This window comes from Haliotis rubra, unplaced genomic scaffold, assembly GCF_003918875.1.
Source record: "Haliotis rubra isolate DU_JTF1 unplaced genomic scaffold, ASM391887v1 Scf407, whole genome shotgun sequence".
Classification (NCBI taxonomy): Eukaryota; Metazoa; Mollusca; class Gastropoda; order Lepetellida; family Haliotidae; genus Haliotis; species Haliotis rubra.
In genome coordinates this window covers 136,448-161,525 of record NW_025767088.1, presented here as the reverse complement: position 1 = coordinate 161,525, position 25,078 = coordinate 136,448, and the positions used below count along the sequence as shown (strand labels likewise).

Sequence of the window (25,078 nt, the reverse complement as noted above, 5' to 3'; positions counted from 1 at the left end):
CAAACATGCGCGCGCACACAGACACACAGACACACACACACACACCACACAGACGCACGCACGCACACACGCACTGAGAATACCAACACACAGGGAGGAACCACGTGTAAACGTACACACACACACACACAGGCTATACACGCATTATCTCAGTACAACCCAAAGGGAGGAACCACGTGTAACGTACACACAGACAGGCAATACACGCATTATCTCAGTTCAACACACAGGGAGGAACCACGTGTATCGTACACACAGGCTATACACGCATTATCTCAGTACAACACACATTTACACACACTGGGAATTTCCACGTATAAAACACACACACACACACACAACACACACACACACACACACACACACACACACACACACACACACACACACAAAGAGTGTGTGTATCCACGCTTTAAGTAACAGGGTCACTGTGGACATAACCGTACATAACATAACCCATGAACTGCAACAAAACTAACATGTCCTGTATCTGTTACAAAAGATAAATTTTCTTTCGTTTGTCCAATCGCTTTAGTCTCGTTATTCTGCTACCTGTGCGGTTACTCTGTTCCCGAAAATATTGGTTTCCCTTTATTTTTCACACACAACCATTTCACGACCTTCAAGATGTCACCAAAGACAACTGCCATGAAGGGAACAGCCACCACAATCAGATACGCCCAACCAATCACATCAGCTGAAGACCTCTTGTCCACACGACTTGTCTTCTTCAGGATTGATTTTGTCATGTCTTTAAGGTTGACGGATACATTTTTCTTCAATTCCGTCACTTTCACTGCCACTGCCTTTAGTTTGATTGGTGCTGCCTTCAGATTTCGGCACCTACAGATACATTTCTTGAAGATCGTCCGCCCCATACGATCAACACCTAGCGGTTCAGCTGTTGTCTCAGCAAATGTGGTGTCAGTAGCGGTAGATGTTGTGGCGGTCTCAGCTGTAGTAGTAGTTGTAGTGGTGTCAGTTACAGTTGTAGTAGTGGCGGTGGTTTCACCTGCAGTACTGGTGGTCTCTGTGGTCTCAGTGACAGTGCTGGTGGTGTCAGTGGCAGTGCCGGTGGTGTCAGTGGCAGTACTGGTGGTGTCAGTGGCAGTGCTGGTGGTGTCAGTGACAGTGCTGGTGGTGTCAGTGGCAGTGCTGGTGGTGTCAGTGGCAGTGCTTGTGGTGTCAGTGACAGTGCTTGTGGTGTCAGTGACAGTGTTGGTGGTCTCAGAGGCTGCACTGGTGGTGTCAGTGGCAGTGCTGGTGGTGTCAGTGGCAGTGCTGGTGGTCTCAGAGGCTGCACTGGTGGTGTCAGTGGCAGTGCTGGTGGTGTCAGTTGCAGTAGATGTTGTGGTGGTTTCAGCTGTAGTAGTAGTAGTAGTTGTAGTAGCAGTAGTGGTTGTTACAGCTGTAGATGGTATAGCTGTGACGTTGCAGTCTGTAATAGGGGGGTCGGTTGTAGTCCCTGCAATCGAGAATTGTACATAGGAACATTACACCATTTCAGTTATTCACGTTCCAGCCAAACTCTCAGAACGTTATATATATTCAGTGGATACGGGCACTACTCATATTGGGCAAGACACCAGTGGAGAATTTAATGATTGTGGTTTTTGACAATCGATAGTACGACAGGGCGTGGAAAGTCTTCGGAATATACCCCTAATCAGACGTATCTAAGCACACCTATTTTGTCCTTTATTATAAAACAATATATTTATATGATTGTTTTTCTGTCCCTTATGACAGGAATGTGACTGGCAAGATTCAGGAGAAACGTGACAAATATGCGAAATGACGAAAATGTCAAACTTGCATCCTTGCTATGACGTTGTTCGTCTCCCCATCTTGGTGATTGACCCGTGAAGGTCCGGGTTAGAATGAGCCTTCAGTAACCCATGCTTGTTGTAAGAGGCGACTAACGGGATCGGGTGGTCAGGCTCGCTGACTTTGTTGACACATCGGTCATCGGTTCCCAATTGCGTAGATAAATGCTCATATTGTTGATCACTGGATTGTCTGGTCCAGACTCGATTATTTACACACCCCCACCATATAGCTGGAATATTGCTGAGTGCAGCGTAAAACTAAACTCGCTCACTTTTGGTGATTGACGCTGAAAGAGAGTACTGCTGCCAGGACCCTGGCCTCTGACTCTAGGTAACCCAGAATACTTGCTATAGGGAAGTCTACATAGGTTTGAGAAAGTCTCCAAGACGTTCTTGGTGGGTTCAACTATGCTGCGCTTCCTGGGAGAGTGAATGAGTGAGTTTAGTTTTACGCCGCACTCAACAATATTCCAGCTATATGGCGGCGGTGTGCAAATAATCGAGTCTGGACCAGACAATCCAGTGATCAACAGCAAGAGCATCCGTCTACTGATCTTCAGCAACCCATGCTTGTGGTAAGAGGCGACTAACCGGATTGGGTGGTTAGACCCGCTGGCTTGGTTGACACATGTCATCGTATTCCAATTGCGTAGATCGATGCTCATGCTGTTGATCACTGAATTGTCTGGTTCAGACTCGATTATTTACAGACCGCCGCCATATACATGTAGCTGGAATATTGATGACTGCGGCGTAAAACTTAACTCACTCACTTACTTCAGCTGCTATGCCATACTTTTTCAGACAAAAAAACTGGCCGAACTATTCTGATTTTGTCAGTTCCTTCGATCGTTCCGATCATCTCAAACATTTGAAACGTGCGCATTATTCAGTTTTACCGTGTATTTCATGACAGTTAGTTGTAGTTCTGGCTTTAAACAAAAGTGGTTTTTAAAAGCTTTCGTTCAATTTTGAACATATGCACCAATAAATAATTAAAAAGTAAATAAATCCCACATTGTCACCATTGCAGTAAACTTCACCAGCTGGACATCATCAACAGCCCCTGATTTGATCATTGTCAGGCAATTTTACTACAATTTCAACTGTATATTTACCATTTATAATTATATTACAGACCCTTCTATAGGAGGGTAAACTAAATGACAACTATTATTATCGAAATAAGCTATTTATACACGAAAAAACCGAATGTCTTTTTCAGTCGATTATTTTACATCATACTATCTCATTCGTGTCACGATTTCATTCGGACCTGGGCCCCGTTTCACAAAGTTCTCGTAAGTCTAAGATCTCGTAACTTTTCTCGTAACATTCGTATCTCCTACACTGGGCCTAGATTTTCGAAGCTCTCTTAGCGCTAGGATAGTCGTAAGATAATGTTAATGTATGGCGCTTACGACTATCTTAGCGCTAAGATAACATAGACGTACGACAGTCGTAGCGCTACGATAGCTTTGTTAAACATAGCCCTGGGCCTAGATTTTCGAAGCTCTCTTAGCGCTAAGATAGTCGTAAGTGCCATACATTAACATTAACTTCTTACTATCTTATCGCTAAGAGAGCTTCGAAAATCTAGGCCCTGGCATGTAACATCTTTGGACTTACCATTTCTCGATCCTCCTTCACACACAACTCGATGACGAGAGTTTGACCGTACCTTCATCCAATGCCTTCCACCGGCGGTTATTGCACGATTTCCATTGCCAGTATCATTCCATTTGTTGGATTCGTTTGCAGGTAGAGTAGTGTTTTGCCATTTCCAGACATTCCTGTCCTTGTACAATCCTATCCAGTGATCACCTGGAAGTTGTTGATAACGGTTATTATATCCCAGCACAAAGTGAAGCAGGGGACATAGGAACATCCCTTCATCCCCCAACTACTTAATGACAGACAATGTACTTTCAAATCAAACCATTTAGCTCAGAGACATGACATTTTACACAATGTCACATAGTTCGAAAATTGGTGTCTTGAATTAATGGACTTCCAGCTGCGTAAAAACTGTGTGGAATGGGGACATAAACTACTGGACCTCCATGAATGGGAGTTTGCGTGCTCATATAAGAAATGCTTATTGAGACTGATTTCGAAAATTGTTGCCGTAAATATGTTTTGTACAGTTATTATCCTTGTTCCATGTTAACAAATATAGTTCATAATGCCTGTACAGGTTTTCTCAGATACTATTGATTTTTGTTTGTTGTTTATCCCCGTACTCCGCAATATTCCAGCTATATGTAAGCGGATGTAAATGATCGATTCTGGACCAGACAAGCTAGTGATTATCAACATCAACATCGATCAACGCAATTGGGAACCGATGACATGTGTCAGCGAGCCTGACCACCCGATGCCGTTAGTCTCATGACAAGCAAGAGGTTGCTGAAGACCATTCTAACCCGGATCTACACGGGTAGTTTGTCTGTGTGATGGACTTACCCAACTTCTGCACCACTTTACTCTGGATTACAGTTGATAGATACTGGGGCAGTCGTGCAGTTTTATCTTTACAAAGTTTCTTCGCCCTCCAAAACGTTGCATTATCCCCATCAAATCTGAACACTGTCCCATTGACATTCAACGACTTTGTCGCCCCTGTAAACGTACATATATACATATACTGAACAGCATTAGAAACGCACCACACTAAAATGCACCGACGATGCTCAGATATCATTGGTACATTTCAGTCTAACGGGGATGTTTCGTATTATATGGGTGGTGCGTTTCTAATGTTGTTCAGTATATATAAACGAAGTGGATTAGGTAGTCAATTCAATTCTTTATTGCATGAAAGGCCATAGGCCCATATACATAACAGATACATATTAACAATGGCTCATAAAATCAACGTCTTTTCTTCACAAAAATGCATTGTAAATAAATAGGGCTACTTTGTGTTGTTTCGAACGTTCTTTGCAGGAGAGTAAGGAAGACAATAATTTAACATTGATATGAGATAAAGGCAATTGAGGTAGATAATTATTGATAAGATTTTCAACAAAATAAACACACAATAGAATTTATCTTCAGTAATGTTACAGAATGGACATAATCTTTGGGTATTTTCAATATCTTCTACGGTTAATTACTAAAACAAAGGCACTATTTCACACCACACTTCTCTAAAAATAAATTATGTATTTCTCTCAGTTAATACTAAGTATCAGCCCTCAGGGAAGCTACCATATAATGTATTCCAAAACAAACTGCGTATTTCAATTACAATAATAAATTAAAAAATTCGAATTAATTAATGCAACTTTGCATAAAATAGACCGTCGCGACCCCTACCGGCGAACCCCGCAGAATTATTTCCCTTGGCGCGCGCTTTATCCTATAACTCCTTTGGAAACAGAACTCAGTCCCAGTGGCTGAAGCATACGCTAATATCTGGCGCAAAAAACACACGCGCAACATGTGATTAATTCCGGATTAGCAAACACCGCCAACACCGCGTGCGGTGGGTGTTTGGTGTACAGCTTTTTTGTGTGTATGTATGCGTGTGAGCATGAGAAGGGGGGTGGGGGTGTGTGTGTAGGGGGAAAACTTCATTTCAACCTCTTTTCGCGAGAGTTTCAATGGTCATTTAATAAACTTTCAGGACAAAAGCGGGAAGGGGGGACGCGCACCCCTGCACTCCCCCCTCTTGATCCGCCTTTGTATCGTCTTTGAAATTTATGTAATTCCCAAGCAGTGGGCGATGAACTCCATTATATATGGGTGTTGCCCTAACTAATCCCTAGTCCAGTGTCTGATCATGACAATTGGGATGTCTAACTAACTGTCTGAACTAGATCTATCTGGTTCTCAATACGTACAACCCGTACTAACTCGTTCTTAACTCGTTCTTAACTCGTCCAACTCGTGTGCAGGCAGTTCTTCCTGTTTGCACGTGCAATCGTAATTAGAATCACGCCCTGGTCCGATTTCTATAAGTACCCAGCACGTTCTTGCCAGTTGTCATTCCCGTTCTCAGTTTCTCAGTTTCAAGAAGTTCATCAAACATGGGTGGGGTGATTCTCAAGAACTTGTAGAACTCATTATCATCAAGGTGATAATAATGTCACACATGTATTCGCCACTCAGGTTTAAGCCAGTTCATCACCCAACAAGTTTTGGTTCTTTTCCTCCTTTCTTGCTCTACCAATTCATTGTACTCTTGCTCTGCTTCCAATAAAAAATGCAGGAAAACCGCATTTAACATGTTGACAGTTGCGAACTTGTTCATGTTTTACAGGTAGATATCTCTATCCCAAATGACGAACGTGTTAAAATGAATGTATATATACCCGGTACCCTACCTAGTCACATCGTACTGCACACAGTGTTGACATAGAATGCAATGAGAACCAATTGCAAACTTTTAGAACTATGTAGAAATGCACTACGGACTTCTTCAGAACACTTTTTGAATATATTTGCACGGAGTAGCAACTAACTAAGGACGTAATACGGTCGAATTAGGTCTGTCTGCGAACGGGATGGTCGTGGTGGAAACTATGTACAAACGTATCGCAATTGGTGTCCGACTGCACTACGTCCGCACACCTCCCCAGTAAGATTGAAGTACGGTTTGCAGTACGGCAATCTCGTTTTAAGTACGTTGTCACTCCGTCCCATTTTAGAACGGGTAGAACGTTGGGCATGTTCAACGTTCTGGAGCACCCTTCCGTCTATAGTCTGGCTGGACCCGTCAATAAAGTTCCTAAACAGACTGTAAATGGTGCCACTACGTCCAGTCCGTTCGCACACACATCGAGACGGTCCGAACATTTTTCAAGATCGTACTGAGAACGAGTTTGGTGACTGTGATGGGGGTATTAGTAAGACTCTGGCTCAAGTAAAGACTTAAACTGACGATATGAATCATATCTAGAACTTTCATTAATAGTTGAATGGCATTCCTGCTTAAAAATATCAATAGCCCGCGTACGAAGCTGTTTTTCTGTAATAAACATACTTGCATTGCCCACTGTCAGTGATAACCAAATAAAATAAAAAACATAATTATCTAAATGGTAAGGTGCGATTATGAGATGTCCAATTACTCTTTTCAAGATTGTCAAGATGTCCAAGCATATTGAAGGCTTTTTAGTTAAACGATGTTCAGGAATATTAATTATTTTACATCAATACTTTAAACGACAATAAGATGATATGTACAACTGAAATCTCCCACATTCACCATAAACCATAGCACTTGGCAACATTTAGAAACTTTTTACGGGAAAGCAAACGAATTTTGTCAGTGGTCTACTACTCTTTAAAACTCCATATTTCAGATCCATATAATAAAATCGGTTGCATTTGAGAATCAAATAACTTGAAATAAATAGTCGATGGAATAACGCCGAGCATAGGAACAACAGAGTGAAGTTGTAAAAGACCTTTCTTTCCTCTCCTTGCCAATTACAGATTTATTCAGAGTCAATTTTGGGTAAACAATATATATTTATAATCATTTACAACATTCATCCGTTTATCTTAATAAAAACCCAGATTCTCTCAATTCCTGGCGCTTGCCGACGGTACCAGCACTCTTTAGGTGACTTTTTGTGTATTTTGGACATCCTGTTAAACCGTTAATTTAAAACAATGTTAAAATTAAATCCATGCAGTGAGATAACATGATCCCTCCCATCTTTGGAGACATGGGCTTGGCCTATCTAAAGTAGTAAATTCTCGTCTTCACAAATGATGGCGTTTTTACGAGACTTGGTGCAAATCTCTTGTTTCATTCTGTGATATTTTGCGATTTCTGATAGCACCAAACGAAACTCTTCTTCGGAGATTTTAGAGTCGGTGAGCACGGTGGAAATATGATTGTTCTTCGTGTTTAACTTCGCTTTGGCTAGAATTCTAATTTTGTCGTGTTTCAATGCTTTACGCTGCAGTCTGCGAGACACGTATTTAAGGGTCAATCCCATCAACCCTACCACTCCAGCTGTTATTTCGATGACTAGCACCACGGCTGAGGCCATGATGGTGGAAAATAACCCAATACCTGTTACGCCTAATCCCATGCAGACTGAAACAAAAGCGCTGTCAACACCGTTCACGGAATTGACGTCCCTGTGATATTTTTTTCTGTAATGCCGACCGCGTATTGCATTCACGTTCTAGTTGTTGTTTGATCTCACATATCTGTTGCAAACGAAACCTGTCTACGGTCTCCAGTGTTCTTGCTACTTCATCCACGGCTGGGTACAGTCCCATCTTGTGTGTGTGTGTATATATATTTTTTTTATATAATAATATTTAATTGGTTTTCCGTTAATATCCGATCGATGTATTCGAGGCTGATGAGGTTTAGATTATCGTACACGTAAATATTCGAGACATGAATGTTTTTTTCTATAACACACACTCCATCGAGGTTTATTAAGGGTGTCGATCCTGCTCTTATGACGATACGACACCATTGGTGATTGTGTCTGTCTAACCAGTGTATTATCAACCCAGTCAAAAGCGTTCGTTCTGACCTCCCACGAGCGTCAGCGAGATAGACATCTAGAACGAGCGTGGTGTGTGATTTGATAGTCAAATTTGAATCGAAAAATTCCCGTTGGTAATTGAGTACGTCAAAACGTAAATATGAAGCCACGTCGTTGAAGCTAACATGTTGCCCGTGTGACATGGTATTCGTAAAACTTGTACATCAAACTCTGGAGTGAAAAATGTGAGAAGGATCCCGTTGTTCTCAATTTTGGAGACGTAACCATTGTTTTTTAAAAGATATGTGGGGCGAGGTGAGGGTCATGTCAATCATCCAGTCTGGCTGTTTGAAGTCTGCTAGTGACACCCGATGGTATATGTTGTCTTTTAAGTGCAGGACGTACAAGGTGTTTTCCTCACCGGGCAGATCGAATCCCCGCGTGTCTCCGAGATCAGCTAGCATTACGTTGGGATGATGATGGTTCATCTCGTTTATATATGATGTATTACAAAATGGTTTTCAATTGGTTATCGCATAATTCATAGGACGTGCACTTCAAACCCATGAGATGTATGTTGTTGAGTAGGAAAATTTCAGTGAGCGATATCATGTCTTCCACGGTCACGGTGACTCCCTGCAGACTGGTGTAGGCGTCAACGTTCACCCCCACGTAAACAGAGCAAATTGGTATTGTTGTTGTTTGGCCCAGCAGGGTTTGATCCCCTTCACGATTTCGATGACGTTACGTGCCGAGCTCTCAGCAGCATCGAATGTCGTTCGCCTTGAACGTTGTCGGTCGTGCTCAGCTGATCGAGATGAACGCACAGTTCGCAGTACGGAACGAGTTCGGGTAATTTCATACATGGTGGTAGTAGCCGTATGTTAATTGGTTGCGGTTGTCGTTGATGAACAGCCTGTAGGTGCGTCCGCCGCTGTTGGTCCATTGCGGATAGTAGGTGATGTCACAAAAGCATGACTTCGAGCTGACCTGACGTGTTATCGATGGCTTGCAGCAGTTGAACGGGCTTGTCGCTCGTGATTCCCGTAAGCGTTGCGTACATATTGAAAAAGTAGATATTCTAACATATCCACCACTCAATATGTACAAACCGGCAGTGTTTTATTCTAAAAGTGATAATAAAATAAGTGCTACCGATCTCACACAACCGAGTATAGTGGTCGATGCAAAGGATGGTTTACATTTCATGGTTCGGTTCATCAATGTGTTTAAAAATCACGGGTTTTCAGTCACGAATGTGAAAACGGTACACGTTTGGTTCCACAACCCGATGCAGTTTTGGCAGAATGAATTCAATTTCGCCGTTTGGGGCGCGACGACGCACGACGACAGTCGTCATAATGAACTGAATTGGTCCGTGTTCTATTTTCACGTGTAGTACCAGATCAGACGTATCCTGAAAGAAATCAGCGCCCGATTCGGCAGGACATGGCGTGGAATGTCGTAAACAATCCGTACGATCGACGTCCGTATGAACGCATTTGCGGTGAATTCGAACAAGATCTGAAGACAACCGATTGGCGTTTGCTGGGTCCGAACCACGGTTTGGGCATTCCTATCATTCACAACATGTCTCTCGCGGAAGCCAGCAAACAGGTGGTGAAATATTGGGGTTACTAGTCTTATCATTACGTAATGACGAACGAGTGGAATGACGATTACATGGCTTTCGATGACAGCAAGGATTACCGCATTTGGAGGTTTGAGCAGGGACCCACGGACGATTGGAAAATGTTCATGCTGAACACTTCGAATGGGTTTACTTGTGCCGGTGTCATCAGATTGAATGATTCGATTCGAATGTATGTGTGGGCGGTGCTGGGCGCTCAGACACAAACGCGTTCCAGCATCGTGGGTTGTGAAGGGACGGCTTACGACGCGCAGAAACAGTTCGTGGCTAACGTCGAGGATGCCATTGCTAGACTGGTAGATCTACTGAGTGCCATCGAACGCTATGAAAATGCGCTGGAATATGCCCGGTCGAAAGTCGACTAGGTGTTTGGCGCTAAACTGTACATGGCTCCGAGCGACATGTGACTGAATGTGAACAGAGTGGTGGGCTACAACAACGAAGTTGTCATCGCCACAGCTGATCAAAAGTTGGGCTTGAACCAGGACGTCAATAACGCGACTCGAGTCATGCTGCAGTACAAAACGGGCATCGTGGCATCGACACCGGAAGTAGAAGTAGCACCACGATCACAACTGCAGCTGCATCCACATGTGCAGGCAAACAATCAGTGGCACGTTGATCGCAAAATAGTGCTGGTGGTGGGCGGGATCGCGGTCGGACTGTGCCTCAGTGAACAACCTGGGTCGTGCCATCATCAAGAAAAACACCATAAAAATCAGCGGGAACGAGGTGATGAGCATTGACGACAGCGACGTGTTTTACTGTTAGGCAGACCTCTGGAGAACCTCGAACGAACACGATGACATGGCATATCAAGGACTTTGTCTGAATAACGACGAATCGAGCGAAATCCGTGTGAGGCACGTTTTCATGTCAGATCAGCTCGACAATATAATGAAAGGAGAAAAAGCCATCGCCGAGGCGTGCGGGAATCGGTTTTGCACTAGGGGCACATGCCGTTTTGCCAGGCTGCCCTGGGCGTCCGGCTGGAATACGAACTCACGTTCAATGACTATGACAATGTTATCTACACGCCAGACGGCACTGAAGCCAGCTACGTCATCGACAACATCTCACTGAAGTTCGACATGGTCACGAGCATGGAACTGGCCCGGCAGATTCACCACCAGTACTCGGGAAAGCTGTCCATCCTGTACGACCGCGTGCTGCGACACCGGACGATCGTCAAGGACAAAAGAGACACGTTGTGGAACATCAACCTGAACATGCCGGGTAGATCGATGAAAGGCATCTTGATCATTCCCGTGGCTAAATACAAGCTGTTTTGAAGAGACAGTGAACTCACTTGGAATCCCGAGATCACGCAAGTGGAAGTGACCGTCGAGGGCATGCCCAACCAGCTGTTTAGTCAAGGCATGCAAGCTTACCAGCAGTGGGACAAGATAAAAAAAATATCGGCCATCAAGCGACACTCGTCTGAAGTCAGCGACGTCATCAAAGACCTGGGTTTGCCCTACGTGACGCTCCATAAATACCTGTTTAAGTATTATGCGCTGTGGCTGGACATGCGATCCACAGACGATGACAGACTACACGGCAGCAGACGTCGCATCGACAACGGCAGCGAGGGGATCACCATCCAAATCACCAAGAAAGCTCAAAATCCGTGCGGTAAATTAAAATTATATTTGTACGTGATTATGGATGCGCAACTAAATCTAGACAATGAAAGATTCGTGCAAGCCATTTATTGATTTACCTCGCGATCCCCACTGCGCCATCGTGTGCGGTCAGACGGGGTGCGGCAAGACGGCATTCGTGCTGGGCATGTTGGAAGGATACTATCGCGACGTGTCGACCACATCGTCATTCTCTGCCCCACTTTACGGGTGAACAAGAAGTACGCGGTGGGTGATGACTGACCCGGACGTGCACAAAATCGATCCTGGAACTCGTCTGCAGGACTGGTTGCGCGCTTACCACGACAAGCTGAAAGGAGAATCGATGCTGTTCATCCTGGATATTTGCACCGCCAACAAGGAGATTGTTAAAAAAAACGAGACGCGCTGTCGTACCTGGTCTTACGCAGAAATTCAACTCGGTGCTGAAAGATTTACGGGAACAGACGCGAGTTTCACTGCAAGGACTGTTTCACTGCAAGGACAGGGATTCGTTCGAGGACTGCTTGCGAGAAAACGACGTGATCCCGACCAAACAAGAACGAGAACAAGTGAAGAAACAGCTCGCCGAAATGGAACATGCCAAACTCCTGTTGAAAACCGACCAACCCGTGGCGTATAAAGTCTGCTAGCAAAATTCTAGCAAAAACTATAGCAAGATTCTAGCATAACTTAAGCAAATGTTTGAAACACTCGTCGTGTGCAACTTGACTTTCATCTCGCTGTGTTTCGTGTGCATCGGATTTTATTTTATTAGACTTAAAAATCGCTTGTTACATTATAAGATGGAGTGCGACGAACTTCTCAAACAAATGTTGGATGATGAGTATAATAATGAAAATGACAAGCGAGAGAAACTGGTGGCGCTGACGGTCAGCGGGCAAAGCCAAAGAATACTTGGGTGGGAGTGACCACACTCCCGATAAGATTCACAAAATGCCAACCGAAGAAATCAACAAGCTGTACGCGAGATACGATGCCAGACACGGCGGCGAAATGACAAAAAGTCTTCACCGGCTTAGCGTTCCTCCCCATTCTGCTTGAACGTCGACTATACCTGTGGGAAGATCTCGAGAAAGATCCGTTCATCGACCATGCTTTGAGCACCCTCAGCTGCGTGCTGTACCAAAGATACGGCATGTTTTTAGCTCTGGTGACCGCGGTGATCATCATGGCAAAGCATTGTCAATTTAAGGAAGAAAAAAATAATAATGATAATCATATACAACATGGATGCGCACCCGGAGGAAACGCCAACGCCGACGGAGGAGGAAGCAACGACGACGACACAGATACGACTAGTCACCAAGAATCCTAAAAAAGTCACCGCCTAAAGTAAAAGGTGGTTTAGCCAAGCACCACAAAAATAATAATAATACTCTGTGGATTGTTGCAGCAACGGGAGTAAGCCTCATCGTTGGCGGCATTATGCTGCTATATAACAATAACAAGCAACAACCACCACAACAGCAGACGACGCAATTAGAAATAAATCCTCATGTTATGTTATAAAAAAAAATATATATATATTTTTTATATATACACACACGATGTCATCCGAAGGAAAAACATTTGTCAATTATGCATATCACACTGTTGTGGTCACTGGACTAACCGTAGGTTATGCTCGCTTAACGAAAATGTTCTCAAACAGCCTAGGATCAAACTCGATTTCAACGTGCAGGACATGGGCATGCTCATCATGGACTAAGGATGGCGATTGCCACCAAGGACATTCTCATGAAACAAGGAATTATACCGGAAAATATTTTAAAAAGAAATGGCTACGATCACTATGATGGTCGGTGGTGCATTATTCAACGCCCTCGCATTTTCCGGCAGCAATTATATCTTCATCAAATTACGAACAGCGAACGCGACCGAAGTGGAAGTGGAACGTAAACGTCATGATTTGGCCTTGGAGAAACTGCAAACCGCTCAAGTCAAGTACGCCCAAAAAACACGTGCAGAGAATACAGTTCATAAACGACCAACTCTCGCTCGAAAACAACGCCGTTCAAACGTTCATGGACGTCGACGAAGCCATGCGAGAATACTACCTGCTCACCGGCAAACGACTCGAACCTCTCGGCGACGTACCCCCTACCCTCTCGCAGGCGTTGGGTCTAGCGGCGACCGTGTGTTGATTGCTAAACAATTAGACTAAAAATATATTTATGTGTATATACATAAAGATGGGAAGACGTGCACCATATAACTGCAAGTACGTTCTGCTAGGAAAAACCGAAACCTGCAGCAAAAAATGCACCAAATATTGCGGCATACACATGATGTACATACGAAAGGGTTTCGTGAATTACACGTGCGAACTGTGCGGCGTGGGTGTGAAATGTCATTATCGTCGTTGCAAAGCCCATGGAGCAGACGTGGTACGAAGCCATCTCATCTACTTGACGAAAAGAGACTACCTCAACGAACGCAACCGACTGTTTAGAATAAAAATCTAATGTGCATGTTGAAAGTTTAACATTTAACAGCGAGACCACACCAACAAACTACTAGAGATTTTGACTCGCAGCCGAACATAGCAATTAAAATCCTATTAGAGATTAGACTTCACCCCTGACTATAGCGAACAAGCTATTAGAGATTTGATTTCGCATCTGAATATAATTATATTTCATTTAGAAAAAGGTTTTCACACATTGATATTACCGTTCGTGAACTGAAAAGGATTGCCAAAAAACGTGGAGTTAACGGTTACTCCCGTTTGAGGAAATCTCAGCTGTGGGCAACGTCGACGAACCCACGGTGAAACAACTCAAGCTCCGAGCGAAAGAACAGGGACTCAGAGGTTATTCGCGCATGAGGAAAGCCGAGCTCCTCGAACTGCTGGAGGAACACAAACCCATCGAACTACGGTTCATGCGGACGAAGCACGCCATAGGTAAGTATCTGAGAGGCTGGCGGATGGGCGTTGACAAAAAACATTTTACGTCGTTACAAACCCATGATTACCAACAAAGTCAACGAGGAACTGAACGATCTGGGAAGCCTCAAATTTCCACTCAAAGAGGAAATGTCGCTGGAAAAACAGCAGATGGCACCACCATCACATCCAGCCTTACTTCAGAGGCAAGCAAGAAGTTGCGACTCAACCCGAATCTGTCGACGTGTCCATGGACACCTCGTTTGCAAAAAAACGAGAATCCCTGGAACGCTTTACGCACATGGGCTCGGCTGGGTCGTGGACACAATCAACATGGTCTACCTGGACATAGCAAACTACGTGCCGTTGAAAGGAGGCTCGTACCTGGATCTGCCACCGTACAACAAGAAAAAACAAGCCATGGTAAACGTAAAAAACAAAGGCGATGACTGTTTACCGGTGGCGATCATAGCCGACTTGCATCCAGCTACCCATCATACAGACAGACTTTCCGAGGAATCCATCGAGGAATCCGGCCTCGACTTTACGGGGATAGACATGCCTACTCCCATCTCACAAATCGCTCGAGTGGAAAAACAAAACGATCTGGCTATTAACGTGTTTGGACACGAAGGGAACACAACTATTGAGCACAGGATAACCCCGTCCTAGATAAAACTGTTCGAAGGACAAAGGTATTTTTGATCGAAAAAAAGGACAAGTATCACTACGCAACGATTAAAAGTTTCTGGAGACTGTTGTAAGATCAATCGAAGCACGCCAGGAAAAAACACTTTTGCGAATGGTGTCTGCATGGCTACATGAGAGCCGACCTGCTGGAATCGCACCGGGAGGATTGCCGAGGCGTGGGACAGACGGCTGTCTGAATCGACATGCCCGACGAAAACGACAACGTCTTGAAATTCATCAACCACATGCATCAAATGTCCGTGCCTTACATCACCTACGCCCACTTTGAAGCCCTCATCAAAAACGTCGACACCGTCGCTCTGTCGTCCCCGGACAAAAGTTGACGCACAAAACGCAAGAGCGCGAAGCCTGAGGGTTCGGTTACGTGGTCGTGTTATGTGCGACGGACACTCCTGTGGTCTACCGAGGTCCCGACGCAGTCAGAACATTTCTCACGTTCTTACAACACGAAGAGAAAAAAATCAGGAAAGAGTTAAGGATAAACTCACTCACAAGAAGGATAAGAATTGCCAAGTGTGCGACGAACGCCTGTGCGGGGATTCCGTGAGAGACCACTGCCACATCATCAGCAAGTACAGAAGCGCCGCTTACAACGCGTGCAACTCAAAATCGACCCCAAAACCATAAAAATCCCTGTCGTGTTTCACAACCTTCACGGGTACGATTCTCACCTGATCATGCAGGCCATCGCGAAGGTCGTCGGCAACATAACGTGCATCCCCAACAACATGGAAACATACTTCTTGTTCTCGGTCTGAGATTTATCGATAGCGTTCAGTTCCTGCTGTTGGTCCAAGTTCGACAAGACACGATTATCCCCATCAACCAATTTTACAGCAACTTGACCGACTCGGCCATCACCCCGGACGATTACGCACACGTGATAAACGTGTGGGACAAACTGGGCTGCAAGAATTTAGGCGATTACCACGGCCTGTACTTGAAAACGCACGTGTTGCTGCTGGCCGACGTGTTCCAGATATTCAGAAAAACGTGCTCGAAACGTGGCCTGGACCCCACGTGGTATTTCTCATCCCCCGGTCTCTCTTGGGACGCCTTGTTGAAAAAGACTAGAGTTAAATTGGAATTGTTAACGGATTGCGACATGCACTTGTTCGTGGATTTCCATGGCCTCCAAACGATACACCAAAGCCAACAACAAGTACGTTCACAGTCACGACCCCGGCAAACCGACCAAACACATACTCTATCTCGACGCCAACAACCTGTACAGCTGGGCCATGAATCAGTATCTCCCCACCAGCGATTTCGAGAAAAACTTGTACAAACTCATGAACAACTCGGTGTTCGGCAAGACGATGGAGAATTTGAGAAAAATGAAACTAGTCAGATCCAGCGAGGAAGAAAAACTCAGGAAACTCATAGCCAGCCCAGCGTTCAACGGAAGCAAAATATTCGATGACAACTTGGCGGCGCTGTACATGAACCAAAGCCACATCAAATTCAATCGGCCAGTTTAGATGGGGATGAACATCGTCGACTTATCCAAACACTTGACGTACGATTTCTACTACAACGAGCTGGAAAAGCAGTACGGCGATAGGTGCGAAGTGCTGTACATGGACACAGATTCCCTGCTCATTGAAATTCACACCGAGGACGTGTACGAGGACATTAAGAAACGCATGCACCTGTACGACAACAGCGACTACCCTAAAGATCACCCTATGCACAGCCAAGTCAACAAAAAAGTGCTCAGCAAGATGAAGGATGAATGCGCGGGCACGCCGATCGCCGAGTCCATCGGCTTGAGACCCAAGATGTATTCCATCAAGAAAGCCGACGACAACGAAATCCGAAAGGCGAAAGCCGTGAAAAAACACGTGTGAAAAAACACATCAAGCACGCCAGATTCAAGGAAGCCCTGTTCAAGAATTAAATGGTCAAACACCAAATGAACATGCTGAGAAGCGACGGACACAGGATATATGGACTGAGAATCAACAAGACCTCGCTGTCTCCCATGGACACGAAACAATGGATTGCCATCGATGGAGTCACCACTTATGCGTACGGGCACAAATGCGTATCGAATAAACTGAACGCTCACACACTTACGTACAAACATCATGGAGAAAATTTATTACAGCCCGTGCGGGTACTGGAAAGGTGCGGACGCCATCCCGAAACTCGCCAAAGGCACTCGAGTCTCGGAAGACGTCGCCAAAGCTTGGCTTAAAAAACAAGCCATCTGGCAAGTCTACCTGCCGGCGCCTTGGTACATCCCGAAAAGAAAATTTGACATTTCAACGCCGAATCGCGTTCACCAAGCCGACCTCCTGTTTCTCTCTCACGACAGGGTGAGACGCAAAACCTACAAGTACTGACCATTGTCGACGTCGCCAGTCGCTACAAGGAAGCCGAACAGTTGACAACGAAAGATTCGAACGAAGTCGCGAAAGCCTTTGAACGCATCTACAAACACAGTCGTTTGACCTGGCCTACCGTATTGCAAGTCGATCCCGGACGCGAGTTCATGGGAGCCGTGTCGCAGCTGCTGGCCAAGCACAAAGTCCAAGTGAGACGAGGTATAGTGGGAGCTCACCGTAGCCAAGCCATAGTCGAGAGATTCAATCGCACCAGTACTCGTGGGATTTAATGGATCCCCAAAACAGAAACACCTCAAGTGGTGGATGCCATCAACAACGAAGTCACCAGACTCGTGGGCAAGAGACCCGTCGAAGCCATCAAAATGAAATCTGTCGAATCATCGTCGTCAGCGGCACGTCGCGATGAAACAGAAAACATTACTTGACCGGGTCAGCGTTAGGTACTTGTACCAGCCGGGAGAATACAAGGGAGACAGCGGAAAATGAGCCAACGATCCGATATGGTCCATGAAAACGTACAACGTAGACCTGGTCGACATCAAAGACGGCGAACCGAACTTGTACTACTTGAAAGACAGGCCGCCGAGAGCATTCGTCAGAGAGGAGTTGATGATCGTACCTCACGACACAGTCCCATTTCGATCGCCCACTGTATGATAATTGTCATCATTGTGTGTGTGTGTGAATCAAAGGCATTGGTGTTTCCCCCATGCTCACTTAAAAGTCAATATTTCAGAAACTATTGGACCGATTTTCGTCAGATTTTGCATGCAACTCAGTACTAGTATAGACAATGATGGTACGGGATTAGGGCCTTCCCAAGGGCTCAATTTGTTAAATTGAGCCCTTGGGAGGGGCCTGGTTCCCTACCATCATTGTCTATGCTACTGACATGACATGTAATTTTAGACTAATCCTATGTTTCTTACCTTCCTCAGATCCTCCTTCGCACACAACACGATGTGAAGACGAACTGCTGACTAGCATCCAATGTGTTTGACTGTCAGTTATGGCCCTAAAGCCATCTCCATAACACTTCCATCTGCCTGGTACTTCAGCAGTCAGACTAGGTATACGCCATTTCCAGGGGGTGTTACTTCCGTTTCTCTTCAAAGCTATCCAGTGATCACCTGGAAGTTGGTGATAAAAGTTATCTCCTTCAAAAGAATGAACCGAAAAATGTACTAATACACTTTATTTCAAATGGGAATTTCGGTTAGACTATACACCTCGGAACCTAAATGTTTGTTTGTTTTAAACAGTAGTTAGAGGTCAGAAGCATTGAAATATTTGTTTATAAAAATGCTCCCATTTAATAAAGAGCTAAGGAAATGAACTATCCAAATTCATTACGTTGAAATATTCTGCTAAACGTTTGAGTAGATATATATATGCACATCCTTCGACCAATACTGTGACACATTTTTTAACAAGTACTGAGACATTCTGGACTACTCCGTTAAGGTTCCGCCTAAGTTTTACAGAAAGAAAAGGACGAGTCAGTGTGACCAGGATCTTTGAACTTAATGCAGTTGAATCATTGTTTCCCTTAGCTCTCTACAAACTGGGGGTATCTTTCACAAACAAAACACTTCTGACCGCCAACTCCTGTTTACATAATGCAACTGTACAGCCATTAGGTTATTTTGAAAATGGCTTTAGATATACCTCCATGGGCATAAACGAGTGAGTAGTCTACACGTTAGCATTCTTTGTATCAAATCACTAATCAATGTTAAACCTGATATCAGTTCAATAAAGTGCGTCTGGGTTAACAACCTACACGGGAACGTTAGGCGAATCCCCTCGCTATATGTTACCTATTTCCTCACTCCCTTGATAACGAGCCATTGTTGCTACATAATGCAGTTGTACATGTATTTCCTAGCCATTGAAATAAATGTTAACATGGTGAGAATCCTAATATCAATGAACGAGTTTTTTATAGAGAATAAATTATAAGGTAAATCTGTACTTTGTTCATGCATGATTTCAAGGGTATTTCAAGGGTACCCGTGTCAGCAATGAAATTTACAATTATGTCAGATGTTATAAATATACTCAACAACGAAAGTTCTTTTGAGGCAATTCAAAGTTATATAGAAGAAAAAAATTAGAAACCAAATGCAAAACAAATATAATTAATGTATAGAACTGACATGTGGCTTGTGAATGTTGATCATAATCTTGGATTAGACAGGTTTGTAAACGGTAAGAAGGCCATGTGAATGTTGTCGGGATAAAATCACAGCTCACACACTAATCTGATCCAGTTGTCGTTGAGTCGTTACTGGTGGTTGGCCACTGCGGAGACGGTCTCTGACGTCGGTTAGCTGATGCCGATTCCACAAGTTCCCATGGACGTTAAATCGACGAGCAACTTTCCGTTGTTCGGTTCCGACTTGGAGCATTCCAAGTGTCCGCCACTGTTCATTTTCACAAAGCCTTGACACCAAAAAGTTTATAGTCTGTTTGCAGTGAAAACGTACCGATGAATTTCACGTCAAACAAAAAAGTAAATCGAATAAAGTGAAATTAAGACTGCGAATCCTCATAATTTTACCTTGCCAGTTGAACATTTAAATCTCAGAATTGTATTGAACTCAGGATGACAGTTGTTTAAGAAACGATCATAGTTTCAAATCGCTTTATTTGTTTGTATTAAAAGGGGGTATACACATTAAATGAAACACCGAGAACAAGCAGGTTTGGTCTCAGTTAACGCTTATCACGTACCGCACGTGCTTTTGTTTCATTGTTCCAACTACTGCGCTTACCCCCATTGTAATACAAACCAATTATAACGATTTGAATCTATGATCGTTTGTTAAACAACTTTTATCCAAATTTGAATAAAATTCTGAGACTTACATTTTCAATCGGCAACGTAAATCTATGAGGATTCGCAATCTTAATTTCACTGTATTGACTTTATTCTTTTGTTTAAAGTGAAATTCATCGGTGCGTTTTCATTGCAACAGACTATACTTGTGGTTCGAAATTCAATGTTTTCAGGTAACACCCAGTGAACATGTCTTTATCCACAATGAAAAAATCTATCAGCAACTCATATTTAAATACCCACAGACGTACTCGTTTTTCGCGAAATTGCAAGTGAAATGTCAATTTCTGGTTATCAAACATTCACTTCAAATGTGCGTTTGTACTCTCTGTTATCGTATTGGGTTGTACTCTCTGTTATCGTATTGGGGGCTTGCTTTTTATGGTTTGGGTTAAACTTGATCAAATTTATCCAAACATGTATGTGTTACAAGAACTTTTGTTGCTGAGTATATACGGAAATGGTGATCACACTTACACACCCCTGTCATATTTGTTCATAGTTCCCAAGTGTTATTTTATTTCATCACCTGCGTGACAAATGACTTGGCGGCCAGTTCATACACACATTTCAAACATTGGTCATTTGGACCTCGTTTATTTCATATTATGGTTAGATTTTGGAAATACTGCCCTTCATGTCGTGAAACTCTCTGAAGAATTTGTCATGAATATTATCACCTTTCAATTACAAATAATCATCAGAAATTCTTAAAAGTACACAACTGCCAGGACCATGCTGAAACACATCTAGAAGAATTAAAGTAATTTGATGACTTGTTGATAAAATGACTTACCCAACTCCTGCACGACTTTGCTCTGAATTTCAGTTGACATGTACAGTGGCAACCGTGCTGTTTTGCTTTTACAAATTCTCCGGGCTTCGGGACGCGTTTTATTATCTGCCTGAACTGTGAACACGATCCCGTTGACTACAACCGACGAGTTTGACATCGCTGAAAACGCATATACACATGTAGATATATATCACTAGTTACGATCTGTTCAAATATACTATGACTTGTCCTGACTCTTGCCAACAATATCTTATGGTGACATCGTATTTATTTCAGATATCCTGTTGAACCAGTACTTCAAGACAATGTTCATTAAATCCATATAGTGAGATAACATGATCTTTCCCATGAGGCGATGGGGTAGCCCAGTGGTTAAAGCGTTCCCTCGTCACGCCGAAGACCCGAGTTCGATTCCCCACATGGGTACAATGTGTGAAACCCATTTGTGCACCCCCCCCTTGATATTGCTAGAATATTGCTAAATGGGGCGTAAAATTAAACTCACTCGTTCATTCTTTTCCATGTCTAGGAAGATTCAAGACAAGGCGTTTGGCTAAAGATCGTGGTATATTTAATATAATTAAGCTATTGCTACAACGTGTCAAAGATTGCAATACGACTACTACGCAGAAGTTATTTCTTAAAGGTTGCAGTATTCAAAGTTTTAGTAAAACCTTCAGATTTGTATAGTGTGTGGAGGGCACTTGTAAATGTGAGTCGGCCGTGACAAAAATTATGTCCAACGCAACCTTCTATTTTGACTTTTTCATATTAATATTTGACCTGTCGTTGCGTGTGTTTGTGACGGGCACTGGCACCCCTGTTATTTCATTGCTTCATTAGAGTGATTCATAAAACAGCTGTCACACCAGGGCTGCGACTGTGCGCTCTTTGGTCATGCACAAAGTACGCGCCGTTGCTCTGCGTTCTGACATGCTCACAGCGGAAACGCCGTAGGATCACGGTAGTAAGGTCTCCCACAGCGCGAGAGGAGCTGCGGGGCGCGCAGCAAGGACGCACATGACCGCAGCACGAACGCAGTGGTAGCCGATGGCACTCACAGAGTCCTTAGTGATATCACTGCGTCTGTACCCCGTTCTTATGGCGCGTAGACCTACGGCGCTTACACAGTGCGTTATTTATTTTACTGCGCTCTTACAGCGACTACACGGAGCTGCCACGTCGAATATTGCGCTTCCACGGCGATTCTACCGCATCCATTAACGTTTGCATGACGTTGCCATTGCGTTGTGAGCCAACCCCATAAATATGGTACAAATGCATTCTTGTCTTTGCCGGCCATGATGTTTTTTACGAGGGAAATAGCAACTGATGATGGTGTTTGTATACACTTCGCGCACGCAATACGAACGTTGTCAGCACAGTGTACGTGCGGTGGACGCACAGTGACAACTCTAGCACGCCGTGAGCACTCTGTGAGTCAATCGCCAGCTAGAACTCCGTGCGAACGCGTTAGCACACCACGGGCGCATCGCAGAAATCCCTCATTCGCCGTAAAGACGCCAAATTTCAAATATACACTACCCCTCAAAAGTTTAGACTCACTAGTGTAAATGTAGCCACTTACTTCAGTCAACTGTTCTAAACTAGCATTTGCAAAATATGCCATACTGTTTAAAGGTACTGTTTACATATGAACTAATGTATTGTAAAACAAATACGTAATGTTGAAAAGATTATTGTCATGAGTTCAATAAATGATGAAACTCAGTAAAAACTGGAGAATTCTTTACCAAACTTTACACCAAAACGCAGCTGTTCACATGCACGGTATTTGCACATGCATTTCAGCAATTTGATGCATGATCCTCATGCAATTCATCTGCATAAGGTTTGCAGTTGGTTCCCGAAAGTTAGTGGAGAAATTCATCTTCGATGTAACTACATATACATAACCACTATGCATAACATATAGTGAGATCTTCAAGTGAGTCTAAACTTTTGATGGGTAGCATAAAAGTGAAACGATTTTTTTTCAGAATTGTCCTCCGATGCCAAAGCGCTCAGAGAAATTTCACAACGCCCTGCCAACTCAGCGAAAGCTCATGGTACAGCCAAATCAACTCTGCATCGTGTACCGATTCTATTACCCCGAATCTGCTTTGTCGCTTTTACTGTAAGGCTAGAGTCACAACTTAGTTCATTTTGCATCCTCATACCGGCATGGATTCGTGATCATCATATCGACCACTTGTCTTGTCTCGTTGATTCACCTGCCACCTTCCTACATATGGACTACTGGTAAATGTGACCATTAAGACTCACCCAACCAACGAAATAAAGGCACTGGTATCTATATACTATTCACACTTTGCTAAGGATTAAATCATTGATTCAACAGAAAACTATTATGTGGGGTCAAATTTGGCCTAAGCTTATTGTAAGCATGGATCCCAGGTTTCAGTATGTCACTGCATCCTTTGGATCCCATACCTGCTATTGACAGGTGTTGTGTACTTGTAAATGACTCATTCCATGATTTGCAAAATGGTTGTTTGGTGTAATCAAAACCATGTTTATGGTTACTCGTGTATCAAGTGCATAAGGTTAGAGTAAAGTGCTTGTTTGCCTAAAGAGGAGTTACCATATCATTATTTATCCAGTTTTACATGGATACAATTTCAAATTTTAAATCTACGTTTAAGTTGCGACTTTTGTGACCCTTAGCAAAGTGTGAGTAGAAATGCAATAATACAGGAGTTGATATCCCCATGGGTAATATGGATTCTAAAATGCCCCTAAGATTTCATAGATAGTATTGAAACATGTTTAAATGTTATTGTTTATATGAACATGACAACTTGGTGTTACTTACCTAGGATCGACGGGATCACCGATAGCAAGGACAACAACAGTATCTTCATGTCGTTACGTTTTACGGTAAAACTGCTTGACACCATTCTCAAAACCTTTGCAGATTTGCAGAGGTCACACACGATTCAGTTGCCCAGTGTCATGTATATTATTAAAAAGAACTATCGTCAAAAGGTCTGTCGGAGTCGGTATGAGAAAATATATTCACTCGTTTCAGTGAGACCTTAAGATGCACCCGATGTCGATCCTTTATGATCAAGTCTAAATGAGAAGATACACTGGTCACAATGCATGCTCATCCGATGCTTTGAAATGACATCTGATTGGTCGAAATACTTAGGGAGTTACTGCAACAAACGCTCATTACAGAAATTTCGAATTGACTTCCATATTTCTATGTTATACGAATCGATGCCTCTTCGCGGTCTCTGAATCTAATGAAAAAGATGAAATATGTCTTCTTTGTCAGTAGTAATGCTCATTTATATTCACACCCAGTGTGAAATCATTGTATAATATTCACTAGAAATGAAGCATTTGAAACAGATATGTATTGTATTACAGAATTATGTTTGTGTTCAGTGAGTGATTCCCTCGAGGAAATAGGCGACTTTGTGATCTCAGACACCGCGTTGTGCAGAGTTACGTCCCCTTGTCAGGTTCCGGTTACCCTGGACTTGTTTTCATAACTGGTATTTGACTGCCTGTGATTATCATTTGATGACACTTGAACGTTTGTTGTATTCATTCATACAAGTTAGTTATTTTCAAATAGGAATGTTAACAAAGACATTTACATACGTACATGGTTCATTTACCAATTTTGCAATTTATTCAGAAATCTTGTAAGCATGATAGGTTATGATGACATTCTCTTTGTCATTAGGTATGATTGATTTTCAAGTGGGTTTTCAACGGTTTTCAGAACACAACCAGGGAGTCATTTATAATTTTGCTTCAAGAGCCAGTAACTTGCAACGAGTCCCAAGACATTGTATATGAATATTTCATATCACTTTGATGACGTTGATGATTCGTGATATCAGAATGAAGCAGTGGAACAAAA

General features: G+C 43.4%; 1 protein-coding gene across 1 annotated transcript; it reads right to left on the bottom strand.

Annotated features, from left to right (window-relative positions):
• Positions 1 to 377: 377 nt before the first annotated feature.
• Positions 378 to 24,325, bottom strand: LOC124287851 (serine-rich adhesin for platelets-like). The gene is made up of 6 exons (XM_046724331.1): positions 24,014 to 24,325; positions 21,178 to 21,336; positions 18,469 to 18,669; positions 4,296 to 4,451; positions 3,459 to 3,653; positions 378 to 1,465 (listed from the first exon to the last, which is right to left on the bottom strand). The coding sequence occupies exons 1-6, from the start codon at positions 24,096 to 24,098 to the stop codon at positions 561 to 563; spliced, it is 1,701 nt and encodes a 566-aa protein (XP_046580287.1). The 5' UTR covers positions 24,099 to 24,325; the 3' UTR covers positions 378 to 560.
• Between the last annotated feature and the right edge of the window lie 753 nt (positions 24,326 to 25,078).

What these genes read in the sequence shown, in the direction of transcription:
- LOC124287851 (XM_046724331.1), bottom strand. Translation starts at nt 24,098, where the DNA reads ATGGTGTCAAGCAGTTTTACCGTAAAACGTAACGACATGAAGATACTG. An exon ending in CGAAGGAGGATCTGAGGAAG is followed by an intron (nt 4,452 to 18,468) that starts GTAAGAAACATA and finishes GTACGTTTACAG; the next exon opens with GGGCGACAAAGTCGTTGAAT. An exon ending in TAAAGTGGTGCAGAAGTTGG is followed by an intron (nt 3,654 to 4,295) that starts GTAAGTCCATCA and finishes AACAACTTCCAG; the next exon opens with GTGATCACTGGATAGGATTG.